Here is a 27815-nt window from a genome sequence, read left to right on the forward strand (position 1 = left end):
CCTCTCTGAGAAGTTGAGTTTATAAATTCATCCTTGTTAAAACCACTGCCACAGTAATCAAAGCAACACTTTTGTAACAAATCCACAAGACAATTATAGTGGGACTTCAAATATTGTTTAATTATTGATCACAAAGGATGTCTTTGGCCATTGCATTGGCTCTTGCTGTTTTTTTCAACATCTCACACCATGTTTATTCATTTTTGTTACTGAACACAACAACGCATCATGCGTTAACACCCCTTAAATGCATCTGGTGGAAATGAAACCAGCACTAATTAAGGTTTCCAACTAGTTGACTAGTCATTCAGACAAGCCACCAACTTTTTGATTTTGAAAATATGTACTTTTGCACATCCCTAATTATTCTGTACAGTAGGTTTGCAAATTCACCTTCAGGTATTATGTGGTTTGCAAATAAAGTTTTACTAATGATCACAAATTTGTAAAGACAGATCTTGCTGAGATGATGGCACAGAATGAATGCAGTTGCCACCACATACGGCACTTGTGTCTGTTTTAGCAGAATTGGATGTGATTTTTCCCTTAATAAAATGAGCAGCTCCCAGCCACAGAAGAAAGGAGTCATGGGAGAGCAGAGAGGCAAAACACTAACATCTCATTTAATCAAGTGCCTTCTTGAATTGGTTTTCTCCCAAAAATGAATGACACCGCAGAGAAAAAGGCAGACCAGAGCAGCATGGTGTATCCTCCCTGTCCCACAGGTTTATTGATCACGAAAGCAGATTGCCTTCATTCTGAGCTGACTCTACATGGTACTGTTAGTCAGGGGTAAACAAAGCAAGACCGGCACCTGTGTTTCATGGACACTCTGAGAGACAAAGTCATTATTCATCATTCCCCAACTGAGACGTTCCATCGACAGCATAGTGCGGGCTGCGAAATTCAGCAGCAGGCGAGAAAATAATGACTAATGACTGCACATAATCCAGCTTGATAGATGAAAATATGAGTAAAATGTTAATAGGAGAGTATTTTCTCCCTTGTTAGAAAGTCAAATTTCCTGCAGGAACATCCATTAGATGGCAGGTGATTCCAAAGTGACATAATGGACACTCATAATTCTGTACAGCGGAAGCACTGTTGACAGTTGTAATTTCTACACTCTTAACTTCAGCATCACACTTGCCTCATGGCGATGACCTTGGAGAACAGTATTATCCTAAGAGCTGAGTTTGTCAGAGTGAGGATTACAGGGATAATTATAAAAAAATAAAAAATAAAAAATTCTGTCATCATTTAGCCTACTCATGTTTTTCCAAACCTGTATGACTTTCTTTCTTTTTTCGTGGAACATAAAAGATGTTAGGCAGAATGTTAGCCTGAATGAGGCTAACATTCTGCATTCTGTGAAAAAGTCATACAGGTTTGGAACAACATGTGTGTGAATAAATGATGACATAGTTTTCATTATCTGGTGAACTATTGCTTCGGTAATGTCAAAAAAAATCTAACGTGCAATAGAATTTGAGTCTCCTCTAAGCTTTATTTTAGCTACTTAATCCAGTCTGTCTCAGCTGCAACATGCAACACTGCCATGGACAGCAAGACAAGAGGTGCGTTACACAAACAAGAGTTTAAGCATCTAATGCTAAGCTAAATGAATCAGAGATCAAAATAAATTGTTTAGATCAGTGGCGTACTGTTGTGACAGCATAGAATATAAAAATCAGTCTTCAGTAAAGATGGAAAGTATACTTTCAAGTTCTCAATAGTACCACATCAGTAAGGACAATTTTCAGGTCACTTTTAATGCATTTTGTTTTACATTGTGTCCTCTTTGCACACACTTCAAGGAAGGTGCTTACATTATGTGACAGAAGCCACAGGGAGATTTTCAAGATTTCTCTTGCACAAGGATTTGGACGGGACAGCAAATTCTATTTAAAGCTGAAGTAATGTCAGTCTAGTCTGACCTAAACATCTAAAAGAGTACTGCTATAATGAATGTTTGCAATATGTTGCTTGCAAAATATATGTTGTCAGCATACATGGCTACTTTTGAATGACTGTCAATAAAGAAACATGCTATTTGCCTGTATAATGGTGCAGTTACACTGTTTACCAGTAAATCCAAAGATATGCTGGAAACAACCAGACAATTCAAAATAAAAGCAGACAAATCTGCACTTTGTGACCTCCTGTGGCCCCTGAGGAAAATAATTCAGATTTCATAACAACTTGACACCTCAAATTTCCAAGTGGTCAAAAATATACATTTGTAACCAATAATCCCTTAAACATTTCAGTTTGGGAGCATTTTATATTTTGGGTCAAAAAGACCCGGCAGAGTAAAGTAGATATAAAGCACTTCCTTTTTGATTATTAGGATGAACATTGCTATAGGCTTGTTTTTCACACTCAAACAAGCTTTTTAAAAATAATATTCCATCTGGAATCATCACCATATATTTCACCTATATATTTCAGTGATGGTACGATTGTTTTACAGTAGATTACAGTAACCCTTCATGTTGAGAGAAAAAAAAGATGATAATTATTACTTACATAAAGATGATAGGTATACTTTGTATCGGTTTGAAACAAATACGGAACCATGTTTTTTATTCAAATGTTTTTTTATTTTATAATATAAACATTTTGTGAAAAATCCCATAACCTACACTGAAAAGCTCCCCACACATATCTAGGGATCGGGATATCACGGAGACTTGGTCTCAATCATAGTCTCTCTTGACTTTGGCAAAAGAGCAACCATCTTACATTTATCAATGCTTTGGCAACCACTTAGCAACTCCCTAGCAATGCCCTTGTAATCACCCAAAACAATTAAGTATCATAAAAATTTAATACATTTTTTAAAATTATTTATTAATTAATTTTTGTGGAGAATCCAAAGGCATTTTGACTAAATACAAGATTAAAATTAGTTTTTCACTTTTTAAACACTTAAATATGTAAAAAATGACCTGAACATAACAGGAGAGTTAATAGCAGATACAAGAGGAAGTGGTGTGGCATAGAGGTTAAAGCTCAAGGCTGCTAACTGGAAGGTTGCTGGTTTGATTCCATCAAGTGCAAGCTAAGATCCATTGTGTCCTTGAGCAGGGCATTTAACCCTCGGTCACTTCAGGGGGATTGCTGTTGCTTTGGATTCAAGCATCTGCTAAATGACTACTTACATTACTACCTACATATAGTTATGTGTGTGGTGGGATTCCAAAGGCTATGTTCTGCCACTATGGGGGAGGTTATTTATCAACTATCCTACACTACATTGGCGTGACCTCAAAATTACTCTTCTCATCGTGTGGATGTGTGTTCCTGAGCTCATGTTGGAGAATGTGACACTTTGCTCAGGGGGTAGAAGCTTTAATAGCACATTAATGTCATCCTCCATCACAATGCTCATGTACTCCCCACCTGCTCTGCATGGCAGCTCCTTCCAGCATAACTCCAAATAAATAATTATCATAACAGCCACGGCCCAAAGTACTATTAGAACAATAAAGGGAGAACTTCAAGAATTCATATTTACAAAGAAACTGAAAGACATATTCAGCACAACATCTACTGTAAATACCTGGACGTTTCTACAACAGCACATCGATTGCAACAGAGGTTTGAATTTAGCATTTTCTGTCCTCTGTTGTTAATCTTTGTACTCTGTACACTGTTCTCTCAATGGCTGTTGGCCAACTTTTGTAGCGACTGGTTAAAGGGATCAAATATCCTACACTTCCGTACAATTATTTTTTCCTGAAGTACACTTATAATGTAAGTCAAGGTTTCTTTCACAAAAACAGTCACAACAACCTGATTTGCTAAGTTTCCATGAATAGGTTATGGGTTTAAATGGCTATAAATGAGTAGACTCGGGAGGGAGCTTCACATTGTCTGCATTGTTAAGAGTATGTCTGCATTTATAATAATCAACAAATATGGGGTTTTAATGATGCCTGTTTCTGCAGAGCAGGGTGGTCGTTAGGCCGACATAATGGGAAAATGTATCAGATGATTATGATAATTCAAAAATGGCAAATATCGGCAAATTAAAATTTGCGATACTTCGGTCGACCACTACTGCCTTAAATATTGAACTCTTTTTATTTCAAAAGAGCAAGGGAAATACTGTGTTCTGTAATATGTCCCTTATAAGTGTGCACTCAGTAATATTTCTGTTTATGTTGCTGACACCTAGCTGCGTAGATCCAGCATTACGCAAGAGGAAACGTTTTCATTCACCAATGCCATTGTAGAAATGTGTTAATCACAGTCAGCCATAATTAATTTATTCTCCGTCCAATTACATGGGATTTCTTTTTCTGTAAGATATGACTAGAGTTTTCATCTAGTGAGTGTACATCATTCAACACCTTTAATGTATACTATTTTTAGTTAAATCGGTAAGAATAGTGTGAAACTTTGAAGTTCAGCAGGCTTGATGACAGTATTTACATTTATTATTTCTCATAACGCCCTCACTTTTAAAAACAACCAGTCACTTTCCTCTGCTTTGCTACAGAGAAGTATTTTTCAGTGCGGGTGCTGAGTGTGCAATTGCCTGTGATAATGCTATTATAGGCTCAGACTAGAGGAACATCAACACAACATTGAGTCTGCGTTAAGCAAAATGAAGGGTGATGCCCTGTACTCGTCCTCTTTCACTGCCCTTGCTTTGCAGTCAGCTTCCATCTATTGTACCACAAAGGCACTTTCTGAAAGAGAAGTTTTTTTTTGGAGAGGCTGTTGCTAACATATGTCAACACCACATCACAAGTCAGCTCTGACACATGTCATAACCAGGCCTGTAGTGGTCAGCTGGCTCCCTATTGAATGACACTGAGAGCTGGAATGAGCCACATGAGCTAAAATGCCCTGGAGCTTTGCTGTGCAGTCACTATAAAGTGATTTAATCAATCTGAGACAGAGAAGAGAGGAATTGGCCATAAATATAACAAGAGTGACAGCTTACAATTTTATTTAGAAGCACCCCTGACACTAAGTTAGGGGCACTGTGAAATAATAATAATTTTTAAAGACTTAACATAATGTGTAATGCAACATACATATACAAAAAATACATTTGCAAAAGCCAGCATTGAAAAACTGAAATAAGAATTATTAGAAACATATTATTCAGAAACATTAGGTATACTTGAAAAGTGACAAAGGATATTAAACACTGTCATTAATTTAAACTTTTTTCAATTTCAGTGTTTTCTGTAGGGCTGTCAATTTATAAAAAAATTTAATCAAAATGATTTACATGATATGCCGATTAATTAATAAAATTAATCACATATCAAAAATTATTGTGAAAAGCAAGCAAATGAAGATAATTAAATTATTTTTGTGTCAGATGAAAGCCTTGAATAGACATTCTAAAAAGTGGCTTTAGAAGGCAATATATTGTTTTTTGTTTCCATTTCACTGAATATTTGCCTATCACCGGCCTACAGTCCATAGCAATCCACTTAGCAGTAGAGGTTGTCAATCAGTCCGAGATAGAATTTCACACAAAACACATTTTTGTATTCCATCTGCCTTGTTTCTTAATTTTATAATTGTTTTATATATGCATGAACATGTGATATTTCAAGCTAAAATTGCTCTGATGGAAAGAAAATTCCTTATTCTGAGTTGACTTATGGGTCAGGGGACATAATTAATTGCACTAAATTAACGTGTTAAAATGACAGTCCTACTGAAAGGACTGACAGTCCCCCCTTTTGAGACACAGTATAGTAACACTCAAATAATTCTCATCAGTCATTAGCATAACATAAAACTTAACAGATCATTAGTTCATTAAATTTCAAATATGTATAAGTATATATATATACATGAAAATAAATAAATTAATCAAACCTTCATGGCATGACTTTTAGAATGTATTTTGTGAACTAATTCTCTGTTAAACGTTATATACAGTAATGTTTGTTAATGTTATTAATGAAAGTTACCAATTTAAAATGAATGAATACCAATTAATAAAAGTGTTACCAGTAAATCTTCTTTGAGACACACAAACTACCTCACATTTTTAATTAGATATTTTTATTGGATATAATTTACAAGTCCTATTAAGGTTAAGACTTTACTTTTGAATAATTAAGTATGTGACGTGACATTCGACAAGTAAACCTAACTAATAAAAATTAGAACTAATGATGTCTGAAAGGAAAACATTGTTAAGTGGGTGCTAATCCACTGGCAAATTCACAAATCCTACTATGGTGAAGGCATTGAAAATATGAATAAAGCTGCATGACTGGACACTCACAAAAGGTTACTAAGCAACATCTACATGATTTACGGTAATTCATATTTACACAATTGGCATTAATTTCACATTGTGTTAGACTGTAGTAAACTTGCATGCTTGCTCTGTTGACCTTAATGAAAAGGAATAAAAAACAGCCAATTGCAGATCTACAATTGCAGCAAGCAGTGCAACATCAAAAGACAGAACCAGATTATAATTTACGAGGCTATACACACTGCAAAATGTTAATGAGTTTTGACTGTCACATAATTTGTGACATTGGCACACAGTATTTTTTATTTTTCTTCGGAGAAATGTGAAATGCTCACACTGTAGAGCCCTTATTAAGTAAGAAAAACCTGAGAGAAATATAGATCATATATATATAGATCAGTGGTGGTGACTCTTTTTGTTCTGCAGTTGCATAATGATATTCATGTGGTGCAGAAAATAAAATAAAAAATAAGTATGATTATGACTGAGCAAAACCAAACGCTTCAAATATCAAAGCAAAATTGCTCTCTTTGAAGTCTCAAGCAACCCAAAGAGTTTTTCAGTTCCTAGTTAATAACTCCCGCTGTTTTAAACATAAATACTAGCACCATATTTAATTAAATCCTAGTTTTAGCAGCCATTCGAATCTGACACTTCATGGAGGAGCACAGAAGTGTGACAACACATTGCTAGAGGAACAATTTTGTCATTGTTTGTCACTGCTTCAGTTCTACTGCCTGGTCTCCAGGACTCAAAGGCCTTCACTTTGGGTATGACGGGGACACAAAGAACTCATTATCAAGCCTTGGCAGGCTCTGCGCCCCTTATAGAGTCTACCTGTCTGGATATGCCTCATTTTAATATCCTCTAATCTATAGAAAGGAAGCAAAAGCTTTGTCTGGTCTCTGGTCACACTCAATAGGATTCTCTTTCTACCGACACCAGTACAATCATCAGAGATTTTGCCACAATCCACAAGTTATAATCCTAAATGGAGTAGTCAGTGAGTCTGTGGGGCTTATTTGTGCACTGCTGCATAGAAGTTCCAGCTTGTCATTTATCAGTAAAGGACAATAACAGAGGCACAGTGAGCAATGCAGCTTTCTTCAGGATCCTTCACACTTCCTCCTCCAGCAAAGCCATGATAAAAGACTTAGCGGAGACTGATTTTTCAAATGATGGTTATGCTCTAAAACTGTCCTCATGGACTGATACTGCAGAGCCAGAAAAAAATAAAAAACTTGAGGTAGTTCACCAGGATGGTGTTCGCTAAACCCCTTTCAATGTTTGAGATCACTTTGTGATTTAATACTGAAGAATAATGGATAGTGTGGACTTGTCAACCTTAAAAAGAAACAAAAAATATGGATCTTTGGATGTGGAAGGCAGTATCAAATGCTCATGATGAAAGGAAATGCATCTTGCTGTTTTACCAGTCATTTAATGATCTGCATAAAAAAGGTACTTTTCAAATCCAGCTGTGCAACGATTCATCCAAGCATATTATTGAAGCACCAGGGATGCACAGAAACTACTATCATAAACCGGATTCTTCACTTTAAGGGTTTAATTAATCAAAGCATTTGGTACATTGATAACTGATTTGCTGTTGCAAAAACGGTAAGAGTGCATATAATTGGGGAGGCCTGGGTAGCTCAGTGGTAAAAGATGCTGGCTACCACCCCTGGAGTTCGCTAGTTCGAATCTAGAGCGTGCTGAGTGACTCCAGCCAGGTTTCCTAAGCAACCAAATTGGCCCGGTTGCTAGGGAGGGTAGAGTCACATGGGGTAACCTCCTCGTGGTCGCTATAATGTAGTTCGTTCTTGGTGGGGCGTGTGGTGAATTGTGCGTGGATGCCGTGGTGGATGGCGTGAAGCCTCCACATGTGCTATGTCTCCGTGGCAACATGCTCAACAAGCCACGTGATAAGATGCGCAGGTTGGCAGTCTCAGATGCGGAGGCTGCTGGGACTCGTCCTCCGCCACCCGGATTGAGGCGAATCACTACACGACCATGAGGACTTAAAAGCACATTGGGAACTGGGCATTCCAAATTGGGTGAAAAAAAAAAAAGTGCATATAATTAGATGGTATATTTAATGTGTTTCAGTCACTGGTTATGTCACTAATGTGCAAAAAATAACATTGTGAAGATAAATTTCTTCCATGTATGGATTTAATCATAGAATAATAATGGCAATTTTCAATTATCCCCAATCATACGGTCTCGCCAAAGCATAGGAATAGCTGTAGGCATAATCACATTTTGAACAATATGCAAATGCAATATAGCGCATGGAAATTTTAACTTGTTGTATCAGAAATTCGATAAATACATTGTAATTATAGGCATGTAAAGGAATAAGTACAGTCAGCTGGTATTCAGAACAAGGACACATGTATATAATAATATTTTTTTTTATTAGTTGAAACAAGTTTAAGTTAATACATTTGTAAATTAATAAAACAATTGAATATTTCTTTAAACTCTGATCTGTTGTATTTTGAAAAATGTGTTGTCATATTGCACATTATCTAATCTAAAATGCTTTTTTCAACTAACGTAATGTGCAATTGTAGTCAAATGGACTAAAATTGAGTCAAATGGACTTAATGAAAATGAAAAATATTAACTAAATTTATAGGACATTTTCATTAAAAGATAAAAACATGACTAAAACAAACAAACAAACAAACAAACAAACAAAATGCATAATTAGCATTGTATCATATGCGTGTTTAGCTAAAAAGAATAAACAAAAAGGTCAAAGCACAGCCAAACTATACTGCCTTAATTACAAGTTGTTGCCACAACAACAACCAAACTTTTGAAAATAAAATGTTCCTTCCTGTCATTGCCACCGGCTCAGTTGTTCACAGTCTAGCACTTTTTGGAATGGTACCACTCTATCTATGCATGGTCTAAACACAAAGGCAATATGTTGCTGCTTATCTGTTTATCTGCTTGGCTGGTAAATAACAGATCTTATCTTCTGCTTGCGATGACATCGAAGGCCTATGCTCTAATCAATAAAATCCAATTCTTTGTAGATCTGTGGCTCAGATTAGCCTCTCTCTAATCCAATCCCCATTTTTGTCATTCGTTATGGTGAGGCGCTATAAAGGATGTCGTTATCGCTGGTTATGAGTTTAGCGCTGATGTAAAGCTGGCAATGTGATTGGCCGAACTAAGACTTTCTGTAGCTCTTCTAATTGCAAATCCACTTGGGTCCAGACTGATACATTTCATCGCCTTGGCAACACTGCAGGCAGTGAACCTGATAATGGGGGAAGTATATTCTCAGGAGAGGAAATTACCTCTTTCCATATTGCAGCTGGACAGAGTAAAAAAAGGGTAGCACTGAATGGTGATTGTCAAAAGAGCAACCTGTACTAAAATACTGTATCTAGAAAATGGCAACAAATTAGTTTATTTTGGTTAAAAAAAAAAATCTATTGTTCAATAGCAGATAAACTAAACACACAAAACATTCCAAAATAAAGTAGCAACTGCAAACTCCAAGTATTTGTACAATGACAAAACATTTTGGGTTTAAAATAATAGGTGATGGAAAATGTTAGAAGGACGTCTCTGTAATGAAAAAAAAAATATTTACAAAGTATGCATATCTATATGCTGTAAATATTAATAATTTTACACAAAGCCACACATAAGGTTTTCAGGAACATGTTATCTGTGCAATCTGTATTCCTCCTATCATTTAAAAATCTGGACCTAGCATCTATAGAGTGGAATGAGCACATGACTTTTGATGAAAAGGCATTTAGCATAATGCACACTATTTTATGTATGAAATGCGATGGTTGGTGCTTGCCATTTATGACCACTGGACCTGACTCACAGTTCTGTAATAATGATATGTCCTTTGAGGCCAACAGCATGACAAATCTTTGTGCAAGAATACGTGAAATTTAAATGCTCAAGGGTGCAGAAATGCGGGCAAAAAAAAAAAAAAAAACATGTTGAAATCATAGCCTATAAAATACACCATTACACCACCTCCAATCTTTACTGTTTGACACAAGACAGGACAAATCCATGGATTCATGCTTTTCAGAAAAAAAAAATCCAAGCATATAATCACTTGTAACTGCCGAAAATGAGATTTACCAGACCAATCTTCTGACATCTATTTCGGAGATTACATGCTCACATGTTTCTTTTCCTGTTCTTGTTCTGATGGTAAAGAAACCAAGCACTAAATTAATTTATTCACAATTAGAATATCTATTAAAAATAGATGAGTTATGTAAAGTAATACTTGAATACAGTATAGCAAATCCTAATTTCCTTTGCACTGAATTTATATGACTCTGTGAGGAGGAGGAGGGCGGGGCCAGGCCATGAGTGTGCATGACTGGCCCCCAATCGGGCTGATCAGCCGAGGAGAGGGATAAGGCAGAGCCATATGCGGCAGTTCGCGAGAAAGAGTGCCACACACAGCTGCCGTATGTGTTTATGTTTGTGTCTTTTTAAGTTTTCATTAAACATTATTTTGACTGTTGCCCATTTTAACCTTGTTACATTGGTTCCAAAACCCGGGAAGGAGGAGGGATGTGCTGTCATGGAGTCCTCGCCACTGCCGTCCACCCAAAGGAGCAGCTGCAGCCATCCGCTGGGAGACAGAAGAGTCGCTGCCGGCCGCCTGGAGCGGTGAAGATGCTGCCAGGGGCGGAGGGGCTTGCTACCGGCCGCCAGAATGCGGAGGGGCGTCCCATCCGCCAGGGGTCGGAGGACTCCCTCCGGTCCATCCGGGGAGGAGTGGCTGTCATCTGCCAGAGCGTGGAGGAGTGGTTGAGGACCAGGTGATGGCGTGTCTGGGAACCAGTGAGCAATTTTGTTTCTCTATCTCCTCTCTCTTTGTCACTGTCTCACTTGCCCTTTCCCTCTCCTCTTTTCCCTCCCCTTGTCTCCCTCCCAGGTCTCGAAAGGTGGGGAAAGTCTGCCGGCAGGCACAGCCGGAGGGGCAATGCCCCAGCTGAAGCAAAGGAGGGAGGAGTGTGACGAGGAGGAGGGTGGGGCCGGGCCGTGAGTCCGGCCCCAAATCAAGCTAATCAGCCGAGGAGAGGGATAAGGCTGAGCTGGATGCAGCAGTTTGGGAGAGAGAGAGCATGCAGCTGCCATGTGTGTTTATGTTTGTGTCTTTTAAGTTTTCATTAAACATTATTTTGACGGTTTAGCCGGTTCCCACCTCCTCCTTGCCCATTTTAACCTTGTTACAGACTCCAAGAGTACGTCGGACTGAAACTGCCTGAATTTTCCCATATAAAGACCAGAAACTAATTTGTTGTGATTTTTCATTTTCCTGTTATCAGGCACTCCACAATTTCACAGCACAGCAATCACACAATAATGAACTTCCAGAAGCAATTAAGAGGCTCTTCCATTCATGTAGCTTTCGTGAATGCACGGCAAACCTAACTTTCTTCAGAATTTAGACTAAACATGGTGTGCTTCAGAGAAGCTGGTGCAAAGAATTATTTTTTTTATTGATTTATTTTTTATTATAGCTGAAGGGCTCTATTTTCATGACCACGCTAAGCGCAGTGCTATGGGCAATGACCGTGTGCTACATCTTATCTGATTTTTGTGAAAGTGCTATTTCTAAGCACAATTTTTGTGCAAGTGGCCGTGGAAGGGAAAGTGCAATTTGCTATTTTCCTGAGAAAACTGAGTCATTGCTCAGTGCAAAGTTTTTAGAGATTCCACCAGCAGGTGGTAATGAAGTCCATGTCTAAATGAAAATATAGTGGAACATTAAATAATGTTCCTGACAATCACTGTTGCAGCTGTTTTATGAAAATAATAATAAAAATAATACAATTAAATTGCACATGATCCAGCCCATTATCACTTTGTGCACACAATTTCGCCAAACCCACTTGCGCCTAGACTAAGCCATGCCCACTGACTTTGTGCATAGGACTTATCGCTTAGTGCTGTGTTTAGTGCTAACACTCTTAAAATAGGGCCCAAATTGTGTAATTTATGTCCCACTAGCAATTGCAAAAAGAATCCATTTTCAAACAGATTCCAGAAAACTCCCCCCATCTTCCATTGGTTGAGAAACAGATAGTCCCACCCCAAACTCACACCACTGGTGCTGTGCTGGGTTGAACGGCCACTCAAAGAGCCACAGTGTTACACTTGGTGAAATCAACCTACTTATGGCTTGCTTATCCTCCTGATGTCATCAAATGGGGACAACAGGACTAAGTTAGGATGGACTCAAGATGGCGCCGAGTATCGCTGCTGCGTTGCAAGCTCCAACACAAGATTGTAGTTTTTTGTTTGTTTTGTTTACAATTCTTATGTTTTTTGCCTTGGATGTTTTCTGCCTTATTGTCTACGACCAACAAACACTTTTGGACATTGATTCTGCAATTACACACCGTAAACCAGACTTCAAATTCCTCAGTGCCGACCCGCAGTTTACAAACAGGCCAGCGGAGCCCTTTGTCTGGGCAGCCTGGCTGTGGAAACGCAAAAGGAAAAGGGGAAACAGAGCCGGCGTTCTCATCAGAGTAAGACGTCATGCAAATCGACCCCCGCTACCCAGTATTCTACTGGCAAATGTTCAGCCTCTGGACAACAAGCACTGCGAGCTGAGAGCGCGGATCTCTTTCCAACGAGAGACGAGGGACTGCTGCGTTATCTGCCTTACAGAAACTTGGATGTCTGCGGAGATTCCAGACTCAGCCATTGAACCCGCGGGGTTCTCCGTGCACCGAGCGGACAGAGCGAAAGAACTCTCAGGTAAAAGCAGAGGTGGTGGTGTATGTTTTATGATCAACAAATCCTGGTGTGATCAGAGGAGCATACACTCTGTCAAGTCTTTCTGCTCTCCTGATCTGGAATTTCTCATGCTTCTGTGTCGACCATTCTGGCTACCGAGGGAATTCACAGCGGTCATTATCACTGCTGTGTACATCCTGCCACAAGCCGACACAGACCGGGTACTCAAGGAACTATATGGGATTATAAGCAAGCAGGAAACTGCACACCCTGAGGCCGCGTTCATTGTGACCGGGGACTTTAACAAAGCCAATCTCAAATCAGTCGCACCAAAATACCACCAACACATCAGTTTTAACACACGAGGGGACTGGGTTTTGGACCATTGCTACTCTCCTTTCCGGGATGGCTACAAATCCCTCCCCCGCCCACCATTTGGCAAATCGGACCACTCTTCCGTTCTGCTTCTGCCCGCTTACAGGCAGAAACTGAAACAGGAAGCACCCACCCTCAGAACGATCCAATGCTAGTCAGACCAATCAGACTCTACGCTACAAGACTGTTTTGATCACGCGGACTGGGAGATGTTCCGGTCCGCCTCTGATGACGACGTCAAGCTTTATGCTGATAGCATAACGTGTTTCATCAGAACGTGCATAGAGGACGTTGTTCCGACCAAAACAATATGGATCTACCCGAACCAGAAACCTTGGATTAATAGCGATGTTCGCGTGGCACTTGATGCGCGGACCTCCGCTTTTAATTCCGGGAACGTGGAGGAGCATAAACAAGCCAGTTATGCCCTCCGAAAAACAGAACAGCAAAACGTCAGTACAGGAACAAGATTGAAGGACAGTTCAATACCACCAACTCTAGAAGCATGTAGCAGGGAATTAACATCATTTAAAGGGACTTTAAAGGGAATAATAACTCCGCCATGAACACTGCTGCCTCTCTCCCGGATTAGCTAAATACTTTTTATGCTTGTTTCGAGGGAAATAGCACCACCCTCGTGGAGAGAGCTCTCACGGCCGAAGCTACAGAGGTTAGTTCACTCTCCGTCTCTGTAGCAGATGTAACCCGATCCTTCTGACGGGTGAATATCCGTAAAGCCGCGGGTTCAGACGGCATTCTGGGCCACGTCATCAGAGCGTGCGCGAACCAACCGGCTGGTCTTTTTACAGACATTTTCAACCTTTCCCTCTTTTTGTCTGTAGTCCCCACATGCTTTAAAACATCCACCATTGTGCCTGTTCCAAAGCAATCCAAAATCACTTGCTTAAATGACTGGCGTCCTGTTGCTCTGATCCCCATCATCAGCAAATGCTTTGAAAGACTAATCAGAGATTACATCTGCTCAGTGCTGCCTCCATCACTGGACCCATTGCAGTTTGCTTACCGCAACAATCGCTCCACTGATGATGCCATTGCATCTACAATACACACTGCTCTCTCCCACCTGGAAAAAAAAACAGTTATGTGAAAATTCTGTTTGTAGACTACAGCTCAGCATTCAACACCATAGAGCCCTCCAAGCTTTATGTGAAACTCCAGGCTCTGGGCTTAAACAGCTCGCTGTGCAGCTGGATCCTGGACTTCCTGTTAAGCAGATGCCAGGTGGTTAGAATGGGCAGCAACATCTCCTCATCACTGACCCTTAACACTGGAGCCCCACAGGGCTGTGTTCTCAGCCCACTCCTGTATTCTCTGTACACACATGACTGTGTGGCATCACACAGCTCCAATGCCATCATTAAGTTTGCTGATGATACGACAGTGGTAAGTCTGATCACTGACAATGATGAAACGGCCTACAGAGAGGAGGTGCACACTCTGACACACTGGTGTCAGGAGCACAACCTCTCCCTCAACGTCAGTAAGACAAAGGAGCTTGTGGTGGACTTCAGGAGAAGAGAAAGAGAACACAACCCCATCACCATCAATGGAGCACCAGTGGAGAGAGTTAGCAGCTTCAAGTTCCTGGGTGTCCACATCACTGAGGAACTCACATGGTCGGTCCACACTGAGGCTGTTGTGCAGAAGGCCTCTTCTTCCTGAGATGGCTGAGGAAGTTTGGAATGAACCGCCACATCCTCACACGGTTCTACACCTGCACTGTAGAGAGCATCCTGACTAGCTGCATCTCCGCCTTGTACGGCAATAGCACCGCCCACAACCGCAAAGCCCTGCAAAGAGTGGTGCGAACTGCCAGACACATCATCGGAGGTGAGCTTCCCTCCCTCCAGGACATATATACCAGGCGGTGTGTGAAAAAAGCTCAGAGGATCATCAGAGACTCCAGCCAACTGAGCCATGAGCTGCTCTCACTGCTACCATCAGGCAGGCGGTATCGCAGCATCAGGACCTGCACCAGCCAATCAGACTTTTGAACTCTTGATCTCTCATGATCAAAATACATCAGCACTGCACTTTATTAATCTTATTATCTCTCACCAGACTGTCATAAATTATATTCTCTCTTAACAACACACTGGCAACTTACTATCAACCAACAGCCTGAATGTCAATACAGTACAATACAACCTGCTGTATATTTTATATATACTATATATACTTTTTTTTTTTTTTTGTATAATGTGTTTTCTGTATTGTGTGTATTGTATTGTATACTGTACATTGTATGTTATTATTTGTATATTGTGTTGTGTGTAATTATGTGTATATTAGATTTTAAATTGTGCTGTGTAAATCTGATGTTTATTTTAAATTGGTATATGTCTCATCACTGTCACGACTACTATGTTGCTCGGAACTGCACCCAAGAATTTCACACACTATTGCACTTGTGTATATGGTTGTGTGACAATAAAAGTGATTTGATTTGATTTGATTTTAAATGTTAAATAACACCAAGCTATAGACAGTAATTTTATCAAATTGTTTATTATGTTTCCAGGAGCGTAGGTTATTCATGTTTTTGAGACATTACAGACATTACAGCTGATTTTCTGTAAAACTGCTTTGGAACAATGTGTATTGGGAAAAGCAGAAATAATAATAATAAAAAAATACAAATAAAATTATTTGACTTTTATGTTACAATATTTTTTTCTACTTTGACAACAAAACATTAATGTTCTCTCTTTGCGCTGTCAAACAAACAAGTGATAGCTAATGCTGAAGCATTTTACCAATCAGAAATGAGCATAGTTAAAGTAATGGCCAGCATCATTCAATCACTGCCAAACATTTTTAAAATAACATTTTGCATTATAAATTCTGAATCTAAGTACTGATTATCATTGTCCCATGTCTGCCAAACATGTTGAGTTGTGCAAACATCATCTGTAGCCTGGAACTGAACTTTTGACTGGAAGTTTGGTGTGAATGCACTTGGCTGCATAGGAAAGCTATAGGATGCTCCCTTGCTCTCTATTTAGTGAATGACTTAACCTCCAATGTACTGTCTGTCTACACTGGTCTCAGAACAGTTCAAAATGCACCTTATTTTCATCCTAACTCCACATAAAGTGAATGTGAAAATGCACAGTAAATATAGGATTTTTAATGAAAAACTAGCACTATTGTCCAGTATAGTGGTCATTGTGTTTAATGGTGTGTCGTTTAGCAATAAATCACATTTTTTTTTAAAAAAGGCCTATTGGAAGAAACTAGAGACTCTAATCTTTAGATTCAACCTGGTTTTAATGGAAAACATTTGTTCCCTATCTGTCACTCACTTGACATTGTGTCGATGTAGTGACACTAGGGGTCACTCTTAGGAGCCCCAAACACCTCTGATTTTGAAAAAAGACCAATGGGAATTGGCAAGTGGAATTTGCATGCCACTCCCCCGGACATACGGGTATAAAAGGAGCTGGCTCGCAACCACTCATTCAGATTTTATTTTCGGAGCCAAGTGGTTGTGTTCAATGAGCTGAATTACTCTGTCGATCCATTCACCTCGAAAAGTTGTTGTATTTACGGTGCATTACAGCAGCTTCTCCCCCTCTTGCACTGGGGAAGTGCAGAGAACGCTCCTGGGCACTTCAGCAGCTAAAAGAGTATATTCTTCCTACTGAAAGAGTATATTTTCCCTTCTAAAAGAGTGGCATTAATGGAGAGCATCTTTTTAAAGATGCCTCTCTGTTTGTGTGTATTTCCTGGTTGCCGTCGTTACCTCTCCGCTTCCGATGGCCACGATCGTGGTCTTACGTGCTTGGGCGCTGCCCATGCGGAGACAGCATTCGTGGATGGGTCGTGTTCTCACTGTGAGAGCGTGACCATGGCAATGTTGCGGTCGTGGTTTTTCCTTTGCTAGAGGGAAAGACCACCCCAGCGTGTCCCCGCCTTGGTCCTTCTACCTACGGGTTTGAGGCCATGTCGGTTAGCACTGGGGGTGATTTAGGGACCCCAATGGGAGCCACTCCGCCGGATAACTCCCCACGGACCTCCCATTACCCAGTACAATCGTTTTCCCCGCTGGGATGAGACCGCCGGCTCATCTCAGGGCGAGTTCACGATCTCGTTTCGGCACTCGCAAAGTGGATGAGCTCTCGATTGCAGCATCGGAGAGCGGGCTGTCCAGTTTGACGCTGAGGACTCGACTGGGCTCCCACCTTCGGGTGCGGTCACCCCTCGCAGCCTGGCGATTGGTTTCTGGGCCCGAAGCACCACTCACGGCCGTGCCCTGCCCCGGTCGCTTTCTTTTTGGAGGTGCATGAGGAGCTCACAAGTTTGCGGTGGGCACCTTTTCACTGCCCGGACCTCCTCTGCTCTCACTACCCTCGATGGTGGGGCTGCCAGGGGGTACTCGGCGATTCCCCAGGTGGATAAGGCGGTTGCGGTGCACCTGTGCCCGCAAAACGCCACCACCTGGTGGGGCCACCTGAGACCCCCGTCCAGTGCCTGTAGGGTTACATCATCTCTGGCGACTAAGGCCTGCGGTGCCGCTGGACAGGCCACCTCCGCCCTGCTCGCCATGGCTCTCCTGCAAGTGCACCAAGCCAAGGCGCTAAGAGAACTGCACGAGGGTAGTTCTGACCCGGGATTGATGCAGCTGCGCTTGTCGACTGACCTCGCTCTCCAGGCAACGAAGGTCATGGCGCGGACTCTCGGGCAGGTGATGTCCACCCTGGTGGTCCAGAAGCGCCACCTATGGCTCAACTTGGTTGAGATGTGGGAAGCTGACAAAGTACGGTTCTTTGATGCCCCCGTCTCCCAGGTCAGCCTGTTTGGTGACACCATCAAGGACTTCACACAGCAGTTCTTGGCAGTGAAACTGCAGACGGAGGCTATTCAGCACATCCTGCATCGGCGCGGTTCAAGACCTCGCACCTCGTCTGCTCATCACCAAGGGCATTCTCCTGCCACAACAACACCGGCTCTGCTGCAGCCTGCCCCCGCGGCCCGGCCCCCGCGTGGAGCCACCCGCAGGAAGCAGATGCCACCTGTCTCACGGCCGGCCACCAAGAACCCGAGGAAGGCTTCGAAGCGCCCCTGAGACGGGCGACCCAGGCACGTGGAGACCTGCTGCAGGCCTAGAGATGGTAAGCAGACCACTCCATCCCCCGGTGGAGGGCCAGGAGGAGAATCCTTTGAATTTTCTTTGATTCACCGTATGCCCGAAGTGCGAATTCCCCTGAGGAAGGACCTTCTTTCTCAGGGACAGGGCACCATCTGGCACCCGCGACCAGACCTCTGGAATCTCCACATCTGGCCCTTGGACAGGATGCGGAAGACCTAAGTGGCCTACCACCACGTTGGTAGACATGATCACTCAGGCTAGGGCTCCCTCTACAAGGTGCCTGTATGCCTTGAAGTGGCGTCTGTTCGCTAAGTTGTGATCTTCCCGACGCGAAGACCCACAGAGATGTACAGTCGGATCGGTGCTTTCCTTCCTGCAGGAGAGGCTGGAGGGGCAGCTGTCCCCCTCCACCTTGAAGGTGTATGTAGCTGCCATTTCGGCACATCACGATGCAGTGGATGGTAAGTATTTGGGGAAGCACGACTTGATCATCAGGTTCCTGAGAAGTGCTAGTAGGTTGAATCCCTCCAGACCGCACCTCATCCCCTCATGGGACCCCTCTGTAGTCCTTCGTGTTCTACGGGGAGCTCCCTTCAAGCCCCTGGAGCCAGTTGAGCTAAAGGCACTCTCTTTGAAGACTGCCTTCCTGACTGCGCTCACTTCCATCAAGAGGGTAGGGGACCTGCAGGCGTTCTCTGTCAGCGAAACATACCTGGAGTTCGGTCTGGGCTACTCTCACGTGATCCTGAGACCCCGACTGGGCTATGTTCCCAAGGTTCCCACGACCCTGTTTAGGGATCAGGTGGTGAACCTGCAAGTGCTGCCCCAGGAGGAGGCAGACCCAGCCTTGGCGTTGCTGTGTCCGGTGCATGCTTTACTCATCTATTTGGATCGCACACAGAGCTTTAGAAGCTCCGAGCAGTTCTTTGTCTGCTTTGGTGGTCAGCAGAAAGGGAGCGCTGTCTCCAAACAGAGGATCACCCACAAGGTCAATGACGCCATCATGATGGCATATCACGCTCAGGACATGCCGCCCCCCACTCTACTAGGAGTGTGGCAGCCTCCTGGGCCCTGACCAATGGCCCCTGTTTAGCAGACATCTGCAGAGTAGTGGTCTGGGCAACACCCAACCCCTTTGCGAGGTTCTACAATATCTGGGTTGAGCCGGTCTTGTCCCCTGTATTGTCAGGTATGAGCAGGTAAGTTCTGGGACAGCTGGCTGGGTGTACCACATGTGCATAGCACCTTTCCCCTCCCCTGAGGTGAAGACGTGCGCTTTGACTCCCAGTCATGTTCACAAAGTTGTGATCCCAGGATGATTTTCCTCCTTAGCCCTGTGGCAGACGAGTTTGCAGAGAAACTCGCTGCTGGCCCAGTACATGTGCTAACTAAGCCCCCTACTGGGGTAGGAGCTCCACATGCGCTAGTTCCCCATAGGTGACCCCATGTGATATATCTTCCGCTAAATTGTTTCCCTGTTGGTAAACTGCGTCTTCCTTGGGCAAAGGTTCCTCTGCCCCCGGTCACCATGTTTGTAGAGCTCCTCTCCCATCAGGTAGGACCTACCATGGGAATTTTCCACATTACATACTTCCGACAAGACTCGGTAAGACCATGTGACATATTTCCACTCAAAATACCCCCCCCCCCCGGGTGGGGTGTTCTCTGCGGTGTCTTCCCCTTGGGAGTGACACCCCCCTTACATAGACACTTATGGCCCCCAGTCGGTAAACAAATTCCACTCTTTTTGGGGAGAAAAGAGAGGAAAGATGCCATGGCTGGGCTAGCCTGTCCCTATTTTTTGGGCAGTTGACTTGTCCCCGGAGGGACCGTTCGACGCTCATAAGAGTGTTGGGAGAGGTTATTTGACGGCCTGGTGTGCTGGCTACGAGGCACACAGCGGTCTGCCCGTCTCGCACCGGCAGTCCACGTAACACAGTTCAGCTTATTGTGCTGTTTCATATAGGGACCCCTAGTGTCATTACATCGACACAACGTCAAGTGAGTGACAGATAGGGAACGTCCTGGTTACTTTCGTAACCTCCGTTCCCTGATGTCAGTATGTCCGGGGGAGTGGCATGCAAATTCCACTCGCCAATTCCCACTGGCCAATTTTCAAAATCAGAGGTGTTTGGGGCTCCCAAGAGTGACCCCTAGTGTCACTACATTGACACAACGTCTCGTTCCCTCATCAGGGAATGGAGGAAACGAAAGTAACCAGGACGTTTTCTTACCAAATTTTGTTTTGTTGGCTTTTCTCCCAAAGACAAACTCTGCTGAGATCGGCGCTACGTTGTTTTGTCTCGTGACTTGGTGCATCAAAATTTTAACCCTTTACTGACAGCCCAGAGTGTTTAGAACTGAGATCAGTTGGTTTAAATTAAATTAAACTATGCATAGCATATAGCAAAAACAAAACACAATGTCTGCGCAGAAGGACGAGGGGTCACACAAAGTTGAAGTTGATGCTGCATATTAAGTTGTGATATGAGAAAGAATTTAAAAATGGAAAACATTACACATCAACCAGCTTTAATACAAAAGCTAAAATACTCTGAGTGTGTACCTCTGACAGTCCCTGTAACTGGGTCTCTAAATTGCACTGTACATTATTGTAGCCAGCGAGTTGCTAAGGAAACATGAAATTAACTTTACAAAACTTGCAATACCTGACTTGACAAGATGATTATTAAGAGATGCAAAAGCACCCAAACCAAAGTCGTGATTTTTAACTATTCATGACAATATCACAATGACCATTTAAATGTCTAAATTTGGAATCGTAGGCTTACTGGAATAAAGTTAACAAAATAAGCCCATCGAAACTCACTTCTTTTATCATGCAGTATTTATTCTTAGCTATGAAAGTATTTTTTGAAAGTATTTATATATAGATAGTAATTTGATAAGATATAAAAAAAAAAATAAAAAAAAAGAGCAGAAAACATAGGGGGCAATGAGGGTACATATCCTTTACATATCACAGATTTATGTATTGTACTTACATTGATAAAGAAATAAACCAATAGATTTGTTTGTACATATACAAATGGAATACAGTATATGGTGTTGGACAGTAAGAGCAGTCAGATCATGTGCGTACTTACCAGTGTTTTGTTCCATGTACTCTTGTGAGGTATGTTGGTTCTGATGGACCCATTCTCCATTGCACTTAAAGAAGATCTGCAGGGCAGGAGTCGCACGGCAACGCAACTTGATTGGGTTATTTTTGATTATGTAAGCATCCTCTGGCTCTTGCAGAAAGTGAGGTAATGTCCCACCAATTGATGACAGGGAATCCGCAAGGCCATCACCAACAGGTCCTGTGAAATCAGGAGTCAATTAATTGCATGCAAGTAACAAAAACATTCAGTACATTTCAGTAAAAAATAAACACTTTCTCTCACTAACTAAAACTTTTTTAACTCTATTTTTCATAAAATCTTAATTTTATCACCTTTTTTGGACAAATATTTTTCAACACAATGTACATTTCAGAAAGAATTGCCATAAAACACATAATTTGTAGGTGTACCGTGGCAAACAATGCTTTCACAAAAAATAATGTCATGTCACGATTTCATCTAAAAGTGGTCTGCATTTCATTCAGCTTCAAGTCAGAAAATATTGTGATTATCCTCTGGGGAATGTTCTGAACTTCCCATTGATTTTAAACAGAATGCAAAGAGACAATTCCACTGAAACAATTCAAGCCATTTTTCCACTTTGAAAGCACATCAGGTTTCCCTGAGTGCTTTTTTGATTAAAAGAATAAAATAATTAGCAACACAAGAGGGAGCAAATGATTGCTTTGTGTTTGACTGATGAGCTAAAATGCATCATAGTGCAGAAGAAAATTAGAATGATCTTCCTTGGGCCAAGTATTTGTTTTATTTTTCTTTCTGTGCTATCATTCTCTTAAAAGGAGAGAAGAATTAGAACAGCAGACAGACTGGGGAGATGAAGGAAAAGAAAGAAAGAAAGAAAGAAAGCTGTCGAGGATGGAGGGATATTATTCATTAGCTGTTTTTCTTAAGGAAGAACATTTAGAGTTATTTGACATCTATGCCATTCTAAAGTGGAGTCAATTGGACACACTATCTCTGGGATTCATGCTGGAATAAAACTGGCAGCCCATGGGATACTGGTTGTAAAATGTTAAACACCGCATATACAGTAATCCCATGAAAACCATTACACTGCCAGCAAATTCAACTCTGCCCACTGAAATCTAATAGTCTTGCATTCTACACCACCTCCCACATTTGCTGTCATTTTACTTTGATAATTAACGCACACACACACACTCACACATGAAAATACATTCTATTTAATATTCTCTTTTAATTACTAATCATAGAGTATTAATAGATCTAAACATAGTACATTTCATATGTTCCTCTACACAATCAAATTATGTTTTTAATTTACTTAAGAAAAAAAGCTGCCAGTGTAAGCTGTTAAACTTTGAACCACTGGAACCCAACAAACACAGACAGATATGACAGAACCAAGTTTTAAAAGCACTTTCAAAGCCATTATTATATTTAAGTACCATTCCAAGCCCCAATCATGTTTGAGAAAAATATCAGTTGGACCCTTTAGACAACAGGGACATTTAGTAGTTTATGAACATGCTGGAATTATAATACCTGGTAGTCCCACAGGCCCACATGGTGAGGATCTCAATCCTTTACACACTGATTTAAAGTGATATATCAAATAGCACAGCCCTCTACATAGCGATTTAATCACTCTTACGTGCCTGTTGGACTTCAGTAAGGTAAAAGTGTTGCAAAACTCGAGAGATTGTAGATTTGAATTTGAGAATGTGTACAATAAGTATTTGTACAAGCAAGTCATACACATTATACAAGTAAAAGTTTCCTTTTGCTTCATTCTGTGTATTTTGTATCAAAGTCGAAACCCAGGCACCTTTTTTTTTTTTTTTGCATTGTAGTAGCACTTAAATTATTATTTTTATAATATAATTATTAATTCCATTTTCATTTGGTTCCAAATTTTTTTCTAACCTTTATATTTGTATGAAATTTCAAACAGTGACAACAGCTTGTATCATTATTAAAAATGCTAATTTGTGACATCATATAAATTGATAGAATGTGAAATTTGTACACAAGCTAAAATGTGATTAAAAGGATTAAAAGGATTAAAAGCAAATATGAAATAAAATGTACAATCTTGCATACTTTATTGCATGAAATCATATATATGAAAACTAATACACTGGACTCAAGATGGCGAAGAGTATGGCTGCTGCGTTGCGAGCTCCGACGCAACATTGTAGTTTTTTGTTTGTTTTGTTTATAATTCTTATGTTTTTTGTCTTGGATGTTGTCTGCCTTATTGTCTATGACAGACAAACACTTTTGGACATTGGTTCTGCAATTACACACCATAAACCGGACTTCAAATTCCTCGATGCCGACCCGCTGTTTACAAACACGCCAGTAGAGCCCTTTGTCTGGGCAGCCTGGCCGCGGAAACGCAGAAGTAAAAGGGGAAACAGGGCCGGCGTTCTCATCAGAGTAAGACGTCGCACAAATCGACCCCCGCTACCCAGTATTCTACTGGCAAATGTTCAGTCTCTGGACAACAAGCACTGCGAGCTGAGAGCGCGGATCTCTTTCCAACGAGAGACGAGGGACTGCTGCATTATCTGCCTTACAGAAACTTGGATGTCTGCGGAGATTACAGACTCAGCCATCGAACCTGCGGGGTTCTCCGTGCACCGAGCGGACAGAGCAAAAGACCTCTCAGGTAAAAGCAGTGGTGGTGGTATATGTTTTATGATCAACAAATCCTGGTGTGATCAGAGGAACGTACATTCTATCAAGTCTTTCTGCTCTCCTGATCTGGAATTTCTCATGCTTCTGTGTCGACCATTCTGGCTACCGAGGGAATTCACAGCGGCCATTATCACTGCTGTGTACATCCCCCACAAGTCGACACAGACCGGGCACTCAAGGAACTGTATGGGATTATAAGCAAGCAGGAAACCGCGCACCCTGAGGCCGCGTTCATTGTGACCGGGAACTTTAACAAAGCCAATCTCAAATCAATCGCACCAAAACACCACCAACACATCAGTTTTAACAAACGAGGGGACTGGGTTTTGGACCACTGCTACTCTCCCTTCCAGGATGGCTACAACTCCCTCCCCCGCCCACCATTTGGCAAATCAGACCACTCTTCCATTCTGCTTCTGCCCGCTTACAGGCAGAAACTGAAACAGGAAGCACCCACCCTCAGAATGATCCAGTGCTGGTCGGACCAATCAGATTCCACGCTACAAGACTGTTTTGATCACGCGGACTGGGAGATGTTCCGGTCCACCTCTGATGGCGACATCGAGCTTTACGCTGATAGCATCACGTGTTTCATCATAATGTGTGTAGAGGATGTTGTTCCAATCAAAACAATTGGGATCTACCCGAACCAGAAACCTTGGATTAATAGCGATGTTCGCGCGGCACTTAATGCGCGGACCTCCGCTTTTATTTCCAGGAATGCGGAGGAGCATAAACAAGCCAGTTATGCCCTCCAAAAAACTATCAGAGCATCAAAACGCCAGTACAGGAACAAGACCGAAGGACAGTTTAACACCACCAACTCTAGAAGTATATGACAGGGAATTAATATAATCAGAGATTACATCTGCTCTGTGCTGCCTCCCTCACTGGATCCATTGCAGTTTGCTTACCGCAACTTGTGTATATGGTTGTGTGACAATAAAAGTGATTTGGTTTGATTTTAATATATATACAGGTGCTGGTCATATAATTAGAATATCATCAAAAAGTTGATTTATTTCACTAATTCCATTCAAAAAGTGAAACTTGTATATTATATTCATTCATTACACACAGACTGATATATTTCAAATGTTTATTTCTTTTAATTTTGATGATTATAACTGACAACTACTAAGGAAAATCCCAAATTCAGTATCTCAGAAAATTAGAATATTGTGAAAAGGTTCAATATTGAAGACACCTGGTGCCACACTCTAATCAGCTAATTAACTCAAAACACCTGCAAAGGCCTTTAAATGGTCTCTCAGTCTAGTTCTGTATGCTACACAATCATGGGGAAGACTGCTGACTTGACAGTTGTCCAAAAGACGACCATTGACACGTTGCACAAGGAGGGCAAGACACAAAAGGTAATTGCAAAAGAGGCTGGCTGTTCACAGAGCTCTGTGTCCAAGCACATTAATAGAGAGGCGAAGGGAAGGAAAAGATGTGGTAGAAAAAAGTGTACAAGCAATAGGGATAACCGCACCCTGGAGAGCATTGTGAAACAAAACCCATTCAAAAATGTGGGGGAGAACCACTACGCACAGACGTATGCAAGACATGGGTTTCAGCTGTCGCATTCCTTGTGTCAAGCCACTCTTGAACAACAGACAGTGTCTGAAGCGTCTCGCCTGGGCTAAAGACAAAAAGGACTGGACTGCTGCTGAGTGGTCCAAAGTTATGTTCTCTGATGAAAGTAAATTTTGCATTTCCTTTGGAAATCAGGGTCCCAGAGTCTGGAGGAAGAGAGGAGAGGCACACAATCCACGTTGCTTGAGGTCCAGTGTAAAGTTTCCACAGTCAGTGATGGTTTGGGGTGCCATGTCATCTGCTGGTGTTGGTCCACTGTGTTTTCTGAGGTCCAAGGTCAACGCAGCCGTATACCAGGAAGTTTTAGAGCACTTCATGCTTCCTGCTGCTGACCAACTTTATGGAGATGCAGATTTCATTTTCCAACAGGACTTGGCACCTGCACACAGTGCTAAAGCAACCAGTATCTGGTTTAAGGACCATGGTATTCCTGTTCTTAATTGGCCAGCAAACTCGCCTGACCTTAACCCCATAGAAAATCTATGGGGTATTGTGAAGAGGAAGATGCGATATGCCAGACCCAACAATGCAGAAGAGCTGAAGGCCACTATCAGAGCAACCTGGGCTCTCATAACACCTGAGCAGTGCCACAGACTGATCGACTCCATGCCACGCCGCATTGCTGCAGTAATTCAGGCAAAAGGAGCCCCAACTAAGTATTGAGTGCTGTACATGCTCATACTTTTCATGTTCATACTTTTCAGTTGGCCAAGATTTCTAAAAATCCTTTCTTTGTATTGGTCTTAAGTAATATTCTAATTTTCTGAGATACTGAATTTGGGATTTTCCTTAGTTGTCAGTTATAATCATCAAAATTAAAAGACATAAACATTTGAAATATATCAGTCTGTGTGTAATGAATGAATATAATATACAAGTTTCACTTTTTGAATGGAATTAGTGAAATAAATCAACTTTTTGATAATATTCTAATTATATGACCAGCACCTGTATATATATTAAAATCAAATCAAATCACTTTTATTGTCACACAACCATATACACAAGTGCAATAGTGTGGGAAATTCTTGGGTGCAGTTCCGAGCAACATAGCAGTCGTGACAGTGATGAGACATATACAAATTTACAATAAACTTCAGATTTACACAACTGAAGTGTAAATATATTATATTAATATATATATGTGAGGACTCCACAAGCAGAAGGGAAGGAGGACACAGAATAGCGGGTTTTTCCAGACTCAGGTAAAGCTTTTAATCGGCCACTTCAATGCTTTACAGCTTCACAAACTTAGTCTCAGAGGCATGTAGGCACTCAACTCATTAGCTTCACACAGGTAAACACATTAGCTTCATAAACATAAACAAATCAGCCTCCACGATCACTGTAGGCTCTCTTGTGTCAGACTCTCTCTCTCTCTCTTGGTGGTGGCTTGGCTGTTTATATGCCACTCTCCCCAAGCTCACTGGAATTAGAGACAGGTGTTAGACATAATTTAGCTCATGTGTAAGTGCCCTTATCGCTCTCTCTCTCCAGACGGGCACTCAACCATGCCCCCGCTGCCACATATCCCCACCGCCCCACTCAGGCCAGGGAGCCATCCGGCCTGTCTACCACTCCCCCCCATTTCTGGAAAGGAAGTCGGCGACAACCATCTGCACCCCTGGTCTGTGGGTTTTGAATTTATAGGGCTGGAGAGCCAGATACCAATGGGTGTTCCACGCTTTGGAATCCTTCATGCGGTGGAGCCATTGGAATGAGGCGTGGTCCAAGCAGATGGTGAAAGCCCACCCCAGCAGGTAGTACCGGAGGGTGAGGACCACCCACTTGATGGCCAGACACTCCTTTTCCACGGTGCTGTACTTCGTTTCCCTCAAAGAGAGCTTATGGCTGATGTACAGCACCGGGTGCTCCTCCCCCTCCACCACCTGCGAGTGTATGGCCCCCAGCCCTCTAT

At 41.9% G+C, this 27815-nt stretch overlaps 1 protein-coding gene across 1 annotated transcript in view; it reads right to left on the reverse strand.

Annotated features, from left to right (window-relative positions):
* LOC127434239 (netrin receptor UNC5D-like) overlaps positions 1-27815 on the reverse strand; it is a 276011-nt gene that overhangs the window by 81456 nt on the left and 166740 nt on the right. Inside the window, exon 2 of the mRNA XM_051686828.1 lies at positions 21596-21811. Within this exon, the coding sequence (XP_051542788.1) occupies positions 21596-21811 (216 nt within the window). The remainder of the gene's footprint in view (positions 1-21595; positions 21812-27815) is intronic.

Source organism: Myxocyprinus asiaticus, chromosome 4 (assembly GCF_019703515.2).
Source record: "Myxocyprinus asiaticus isolate MX2 ecotype Aquarium Trade chromosome 4, UBuf_Myxa_2, whole genome shotgun sequence".
NCBI lineage: Eukaryota > Metazoa > Chordata > Actinopteri > Cypriniformes > Catostomidae > Myxocyprinus > Myxocyprinus asiaticus.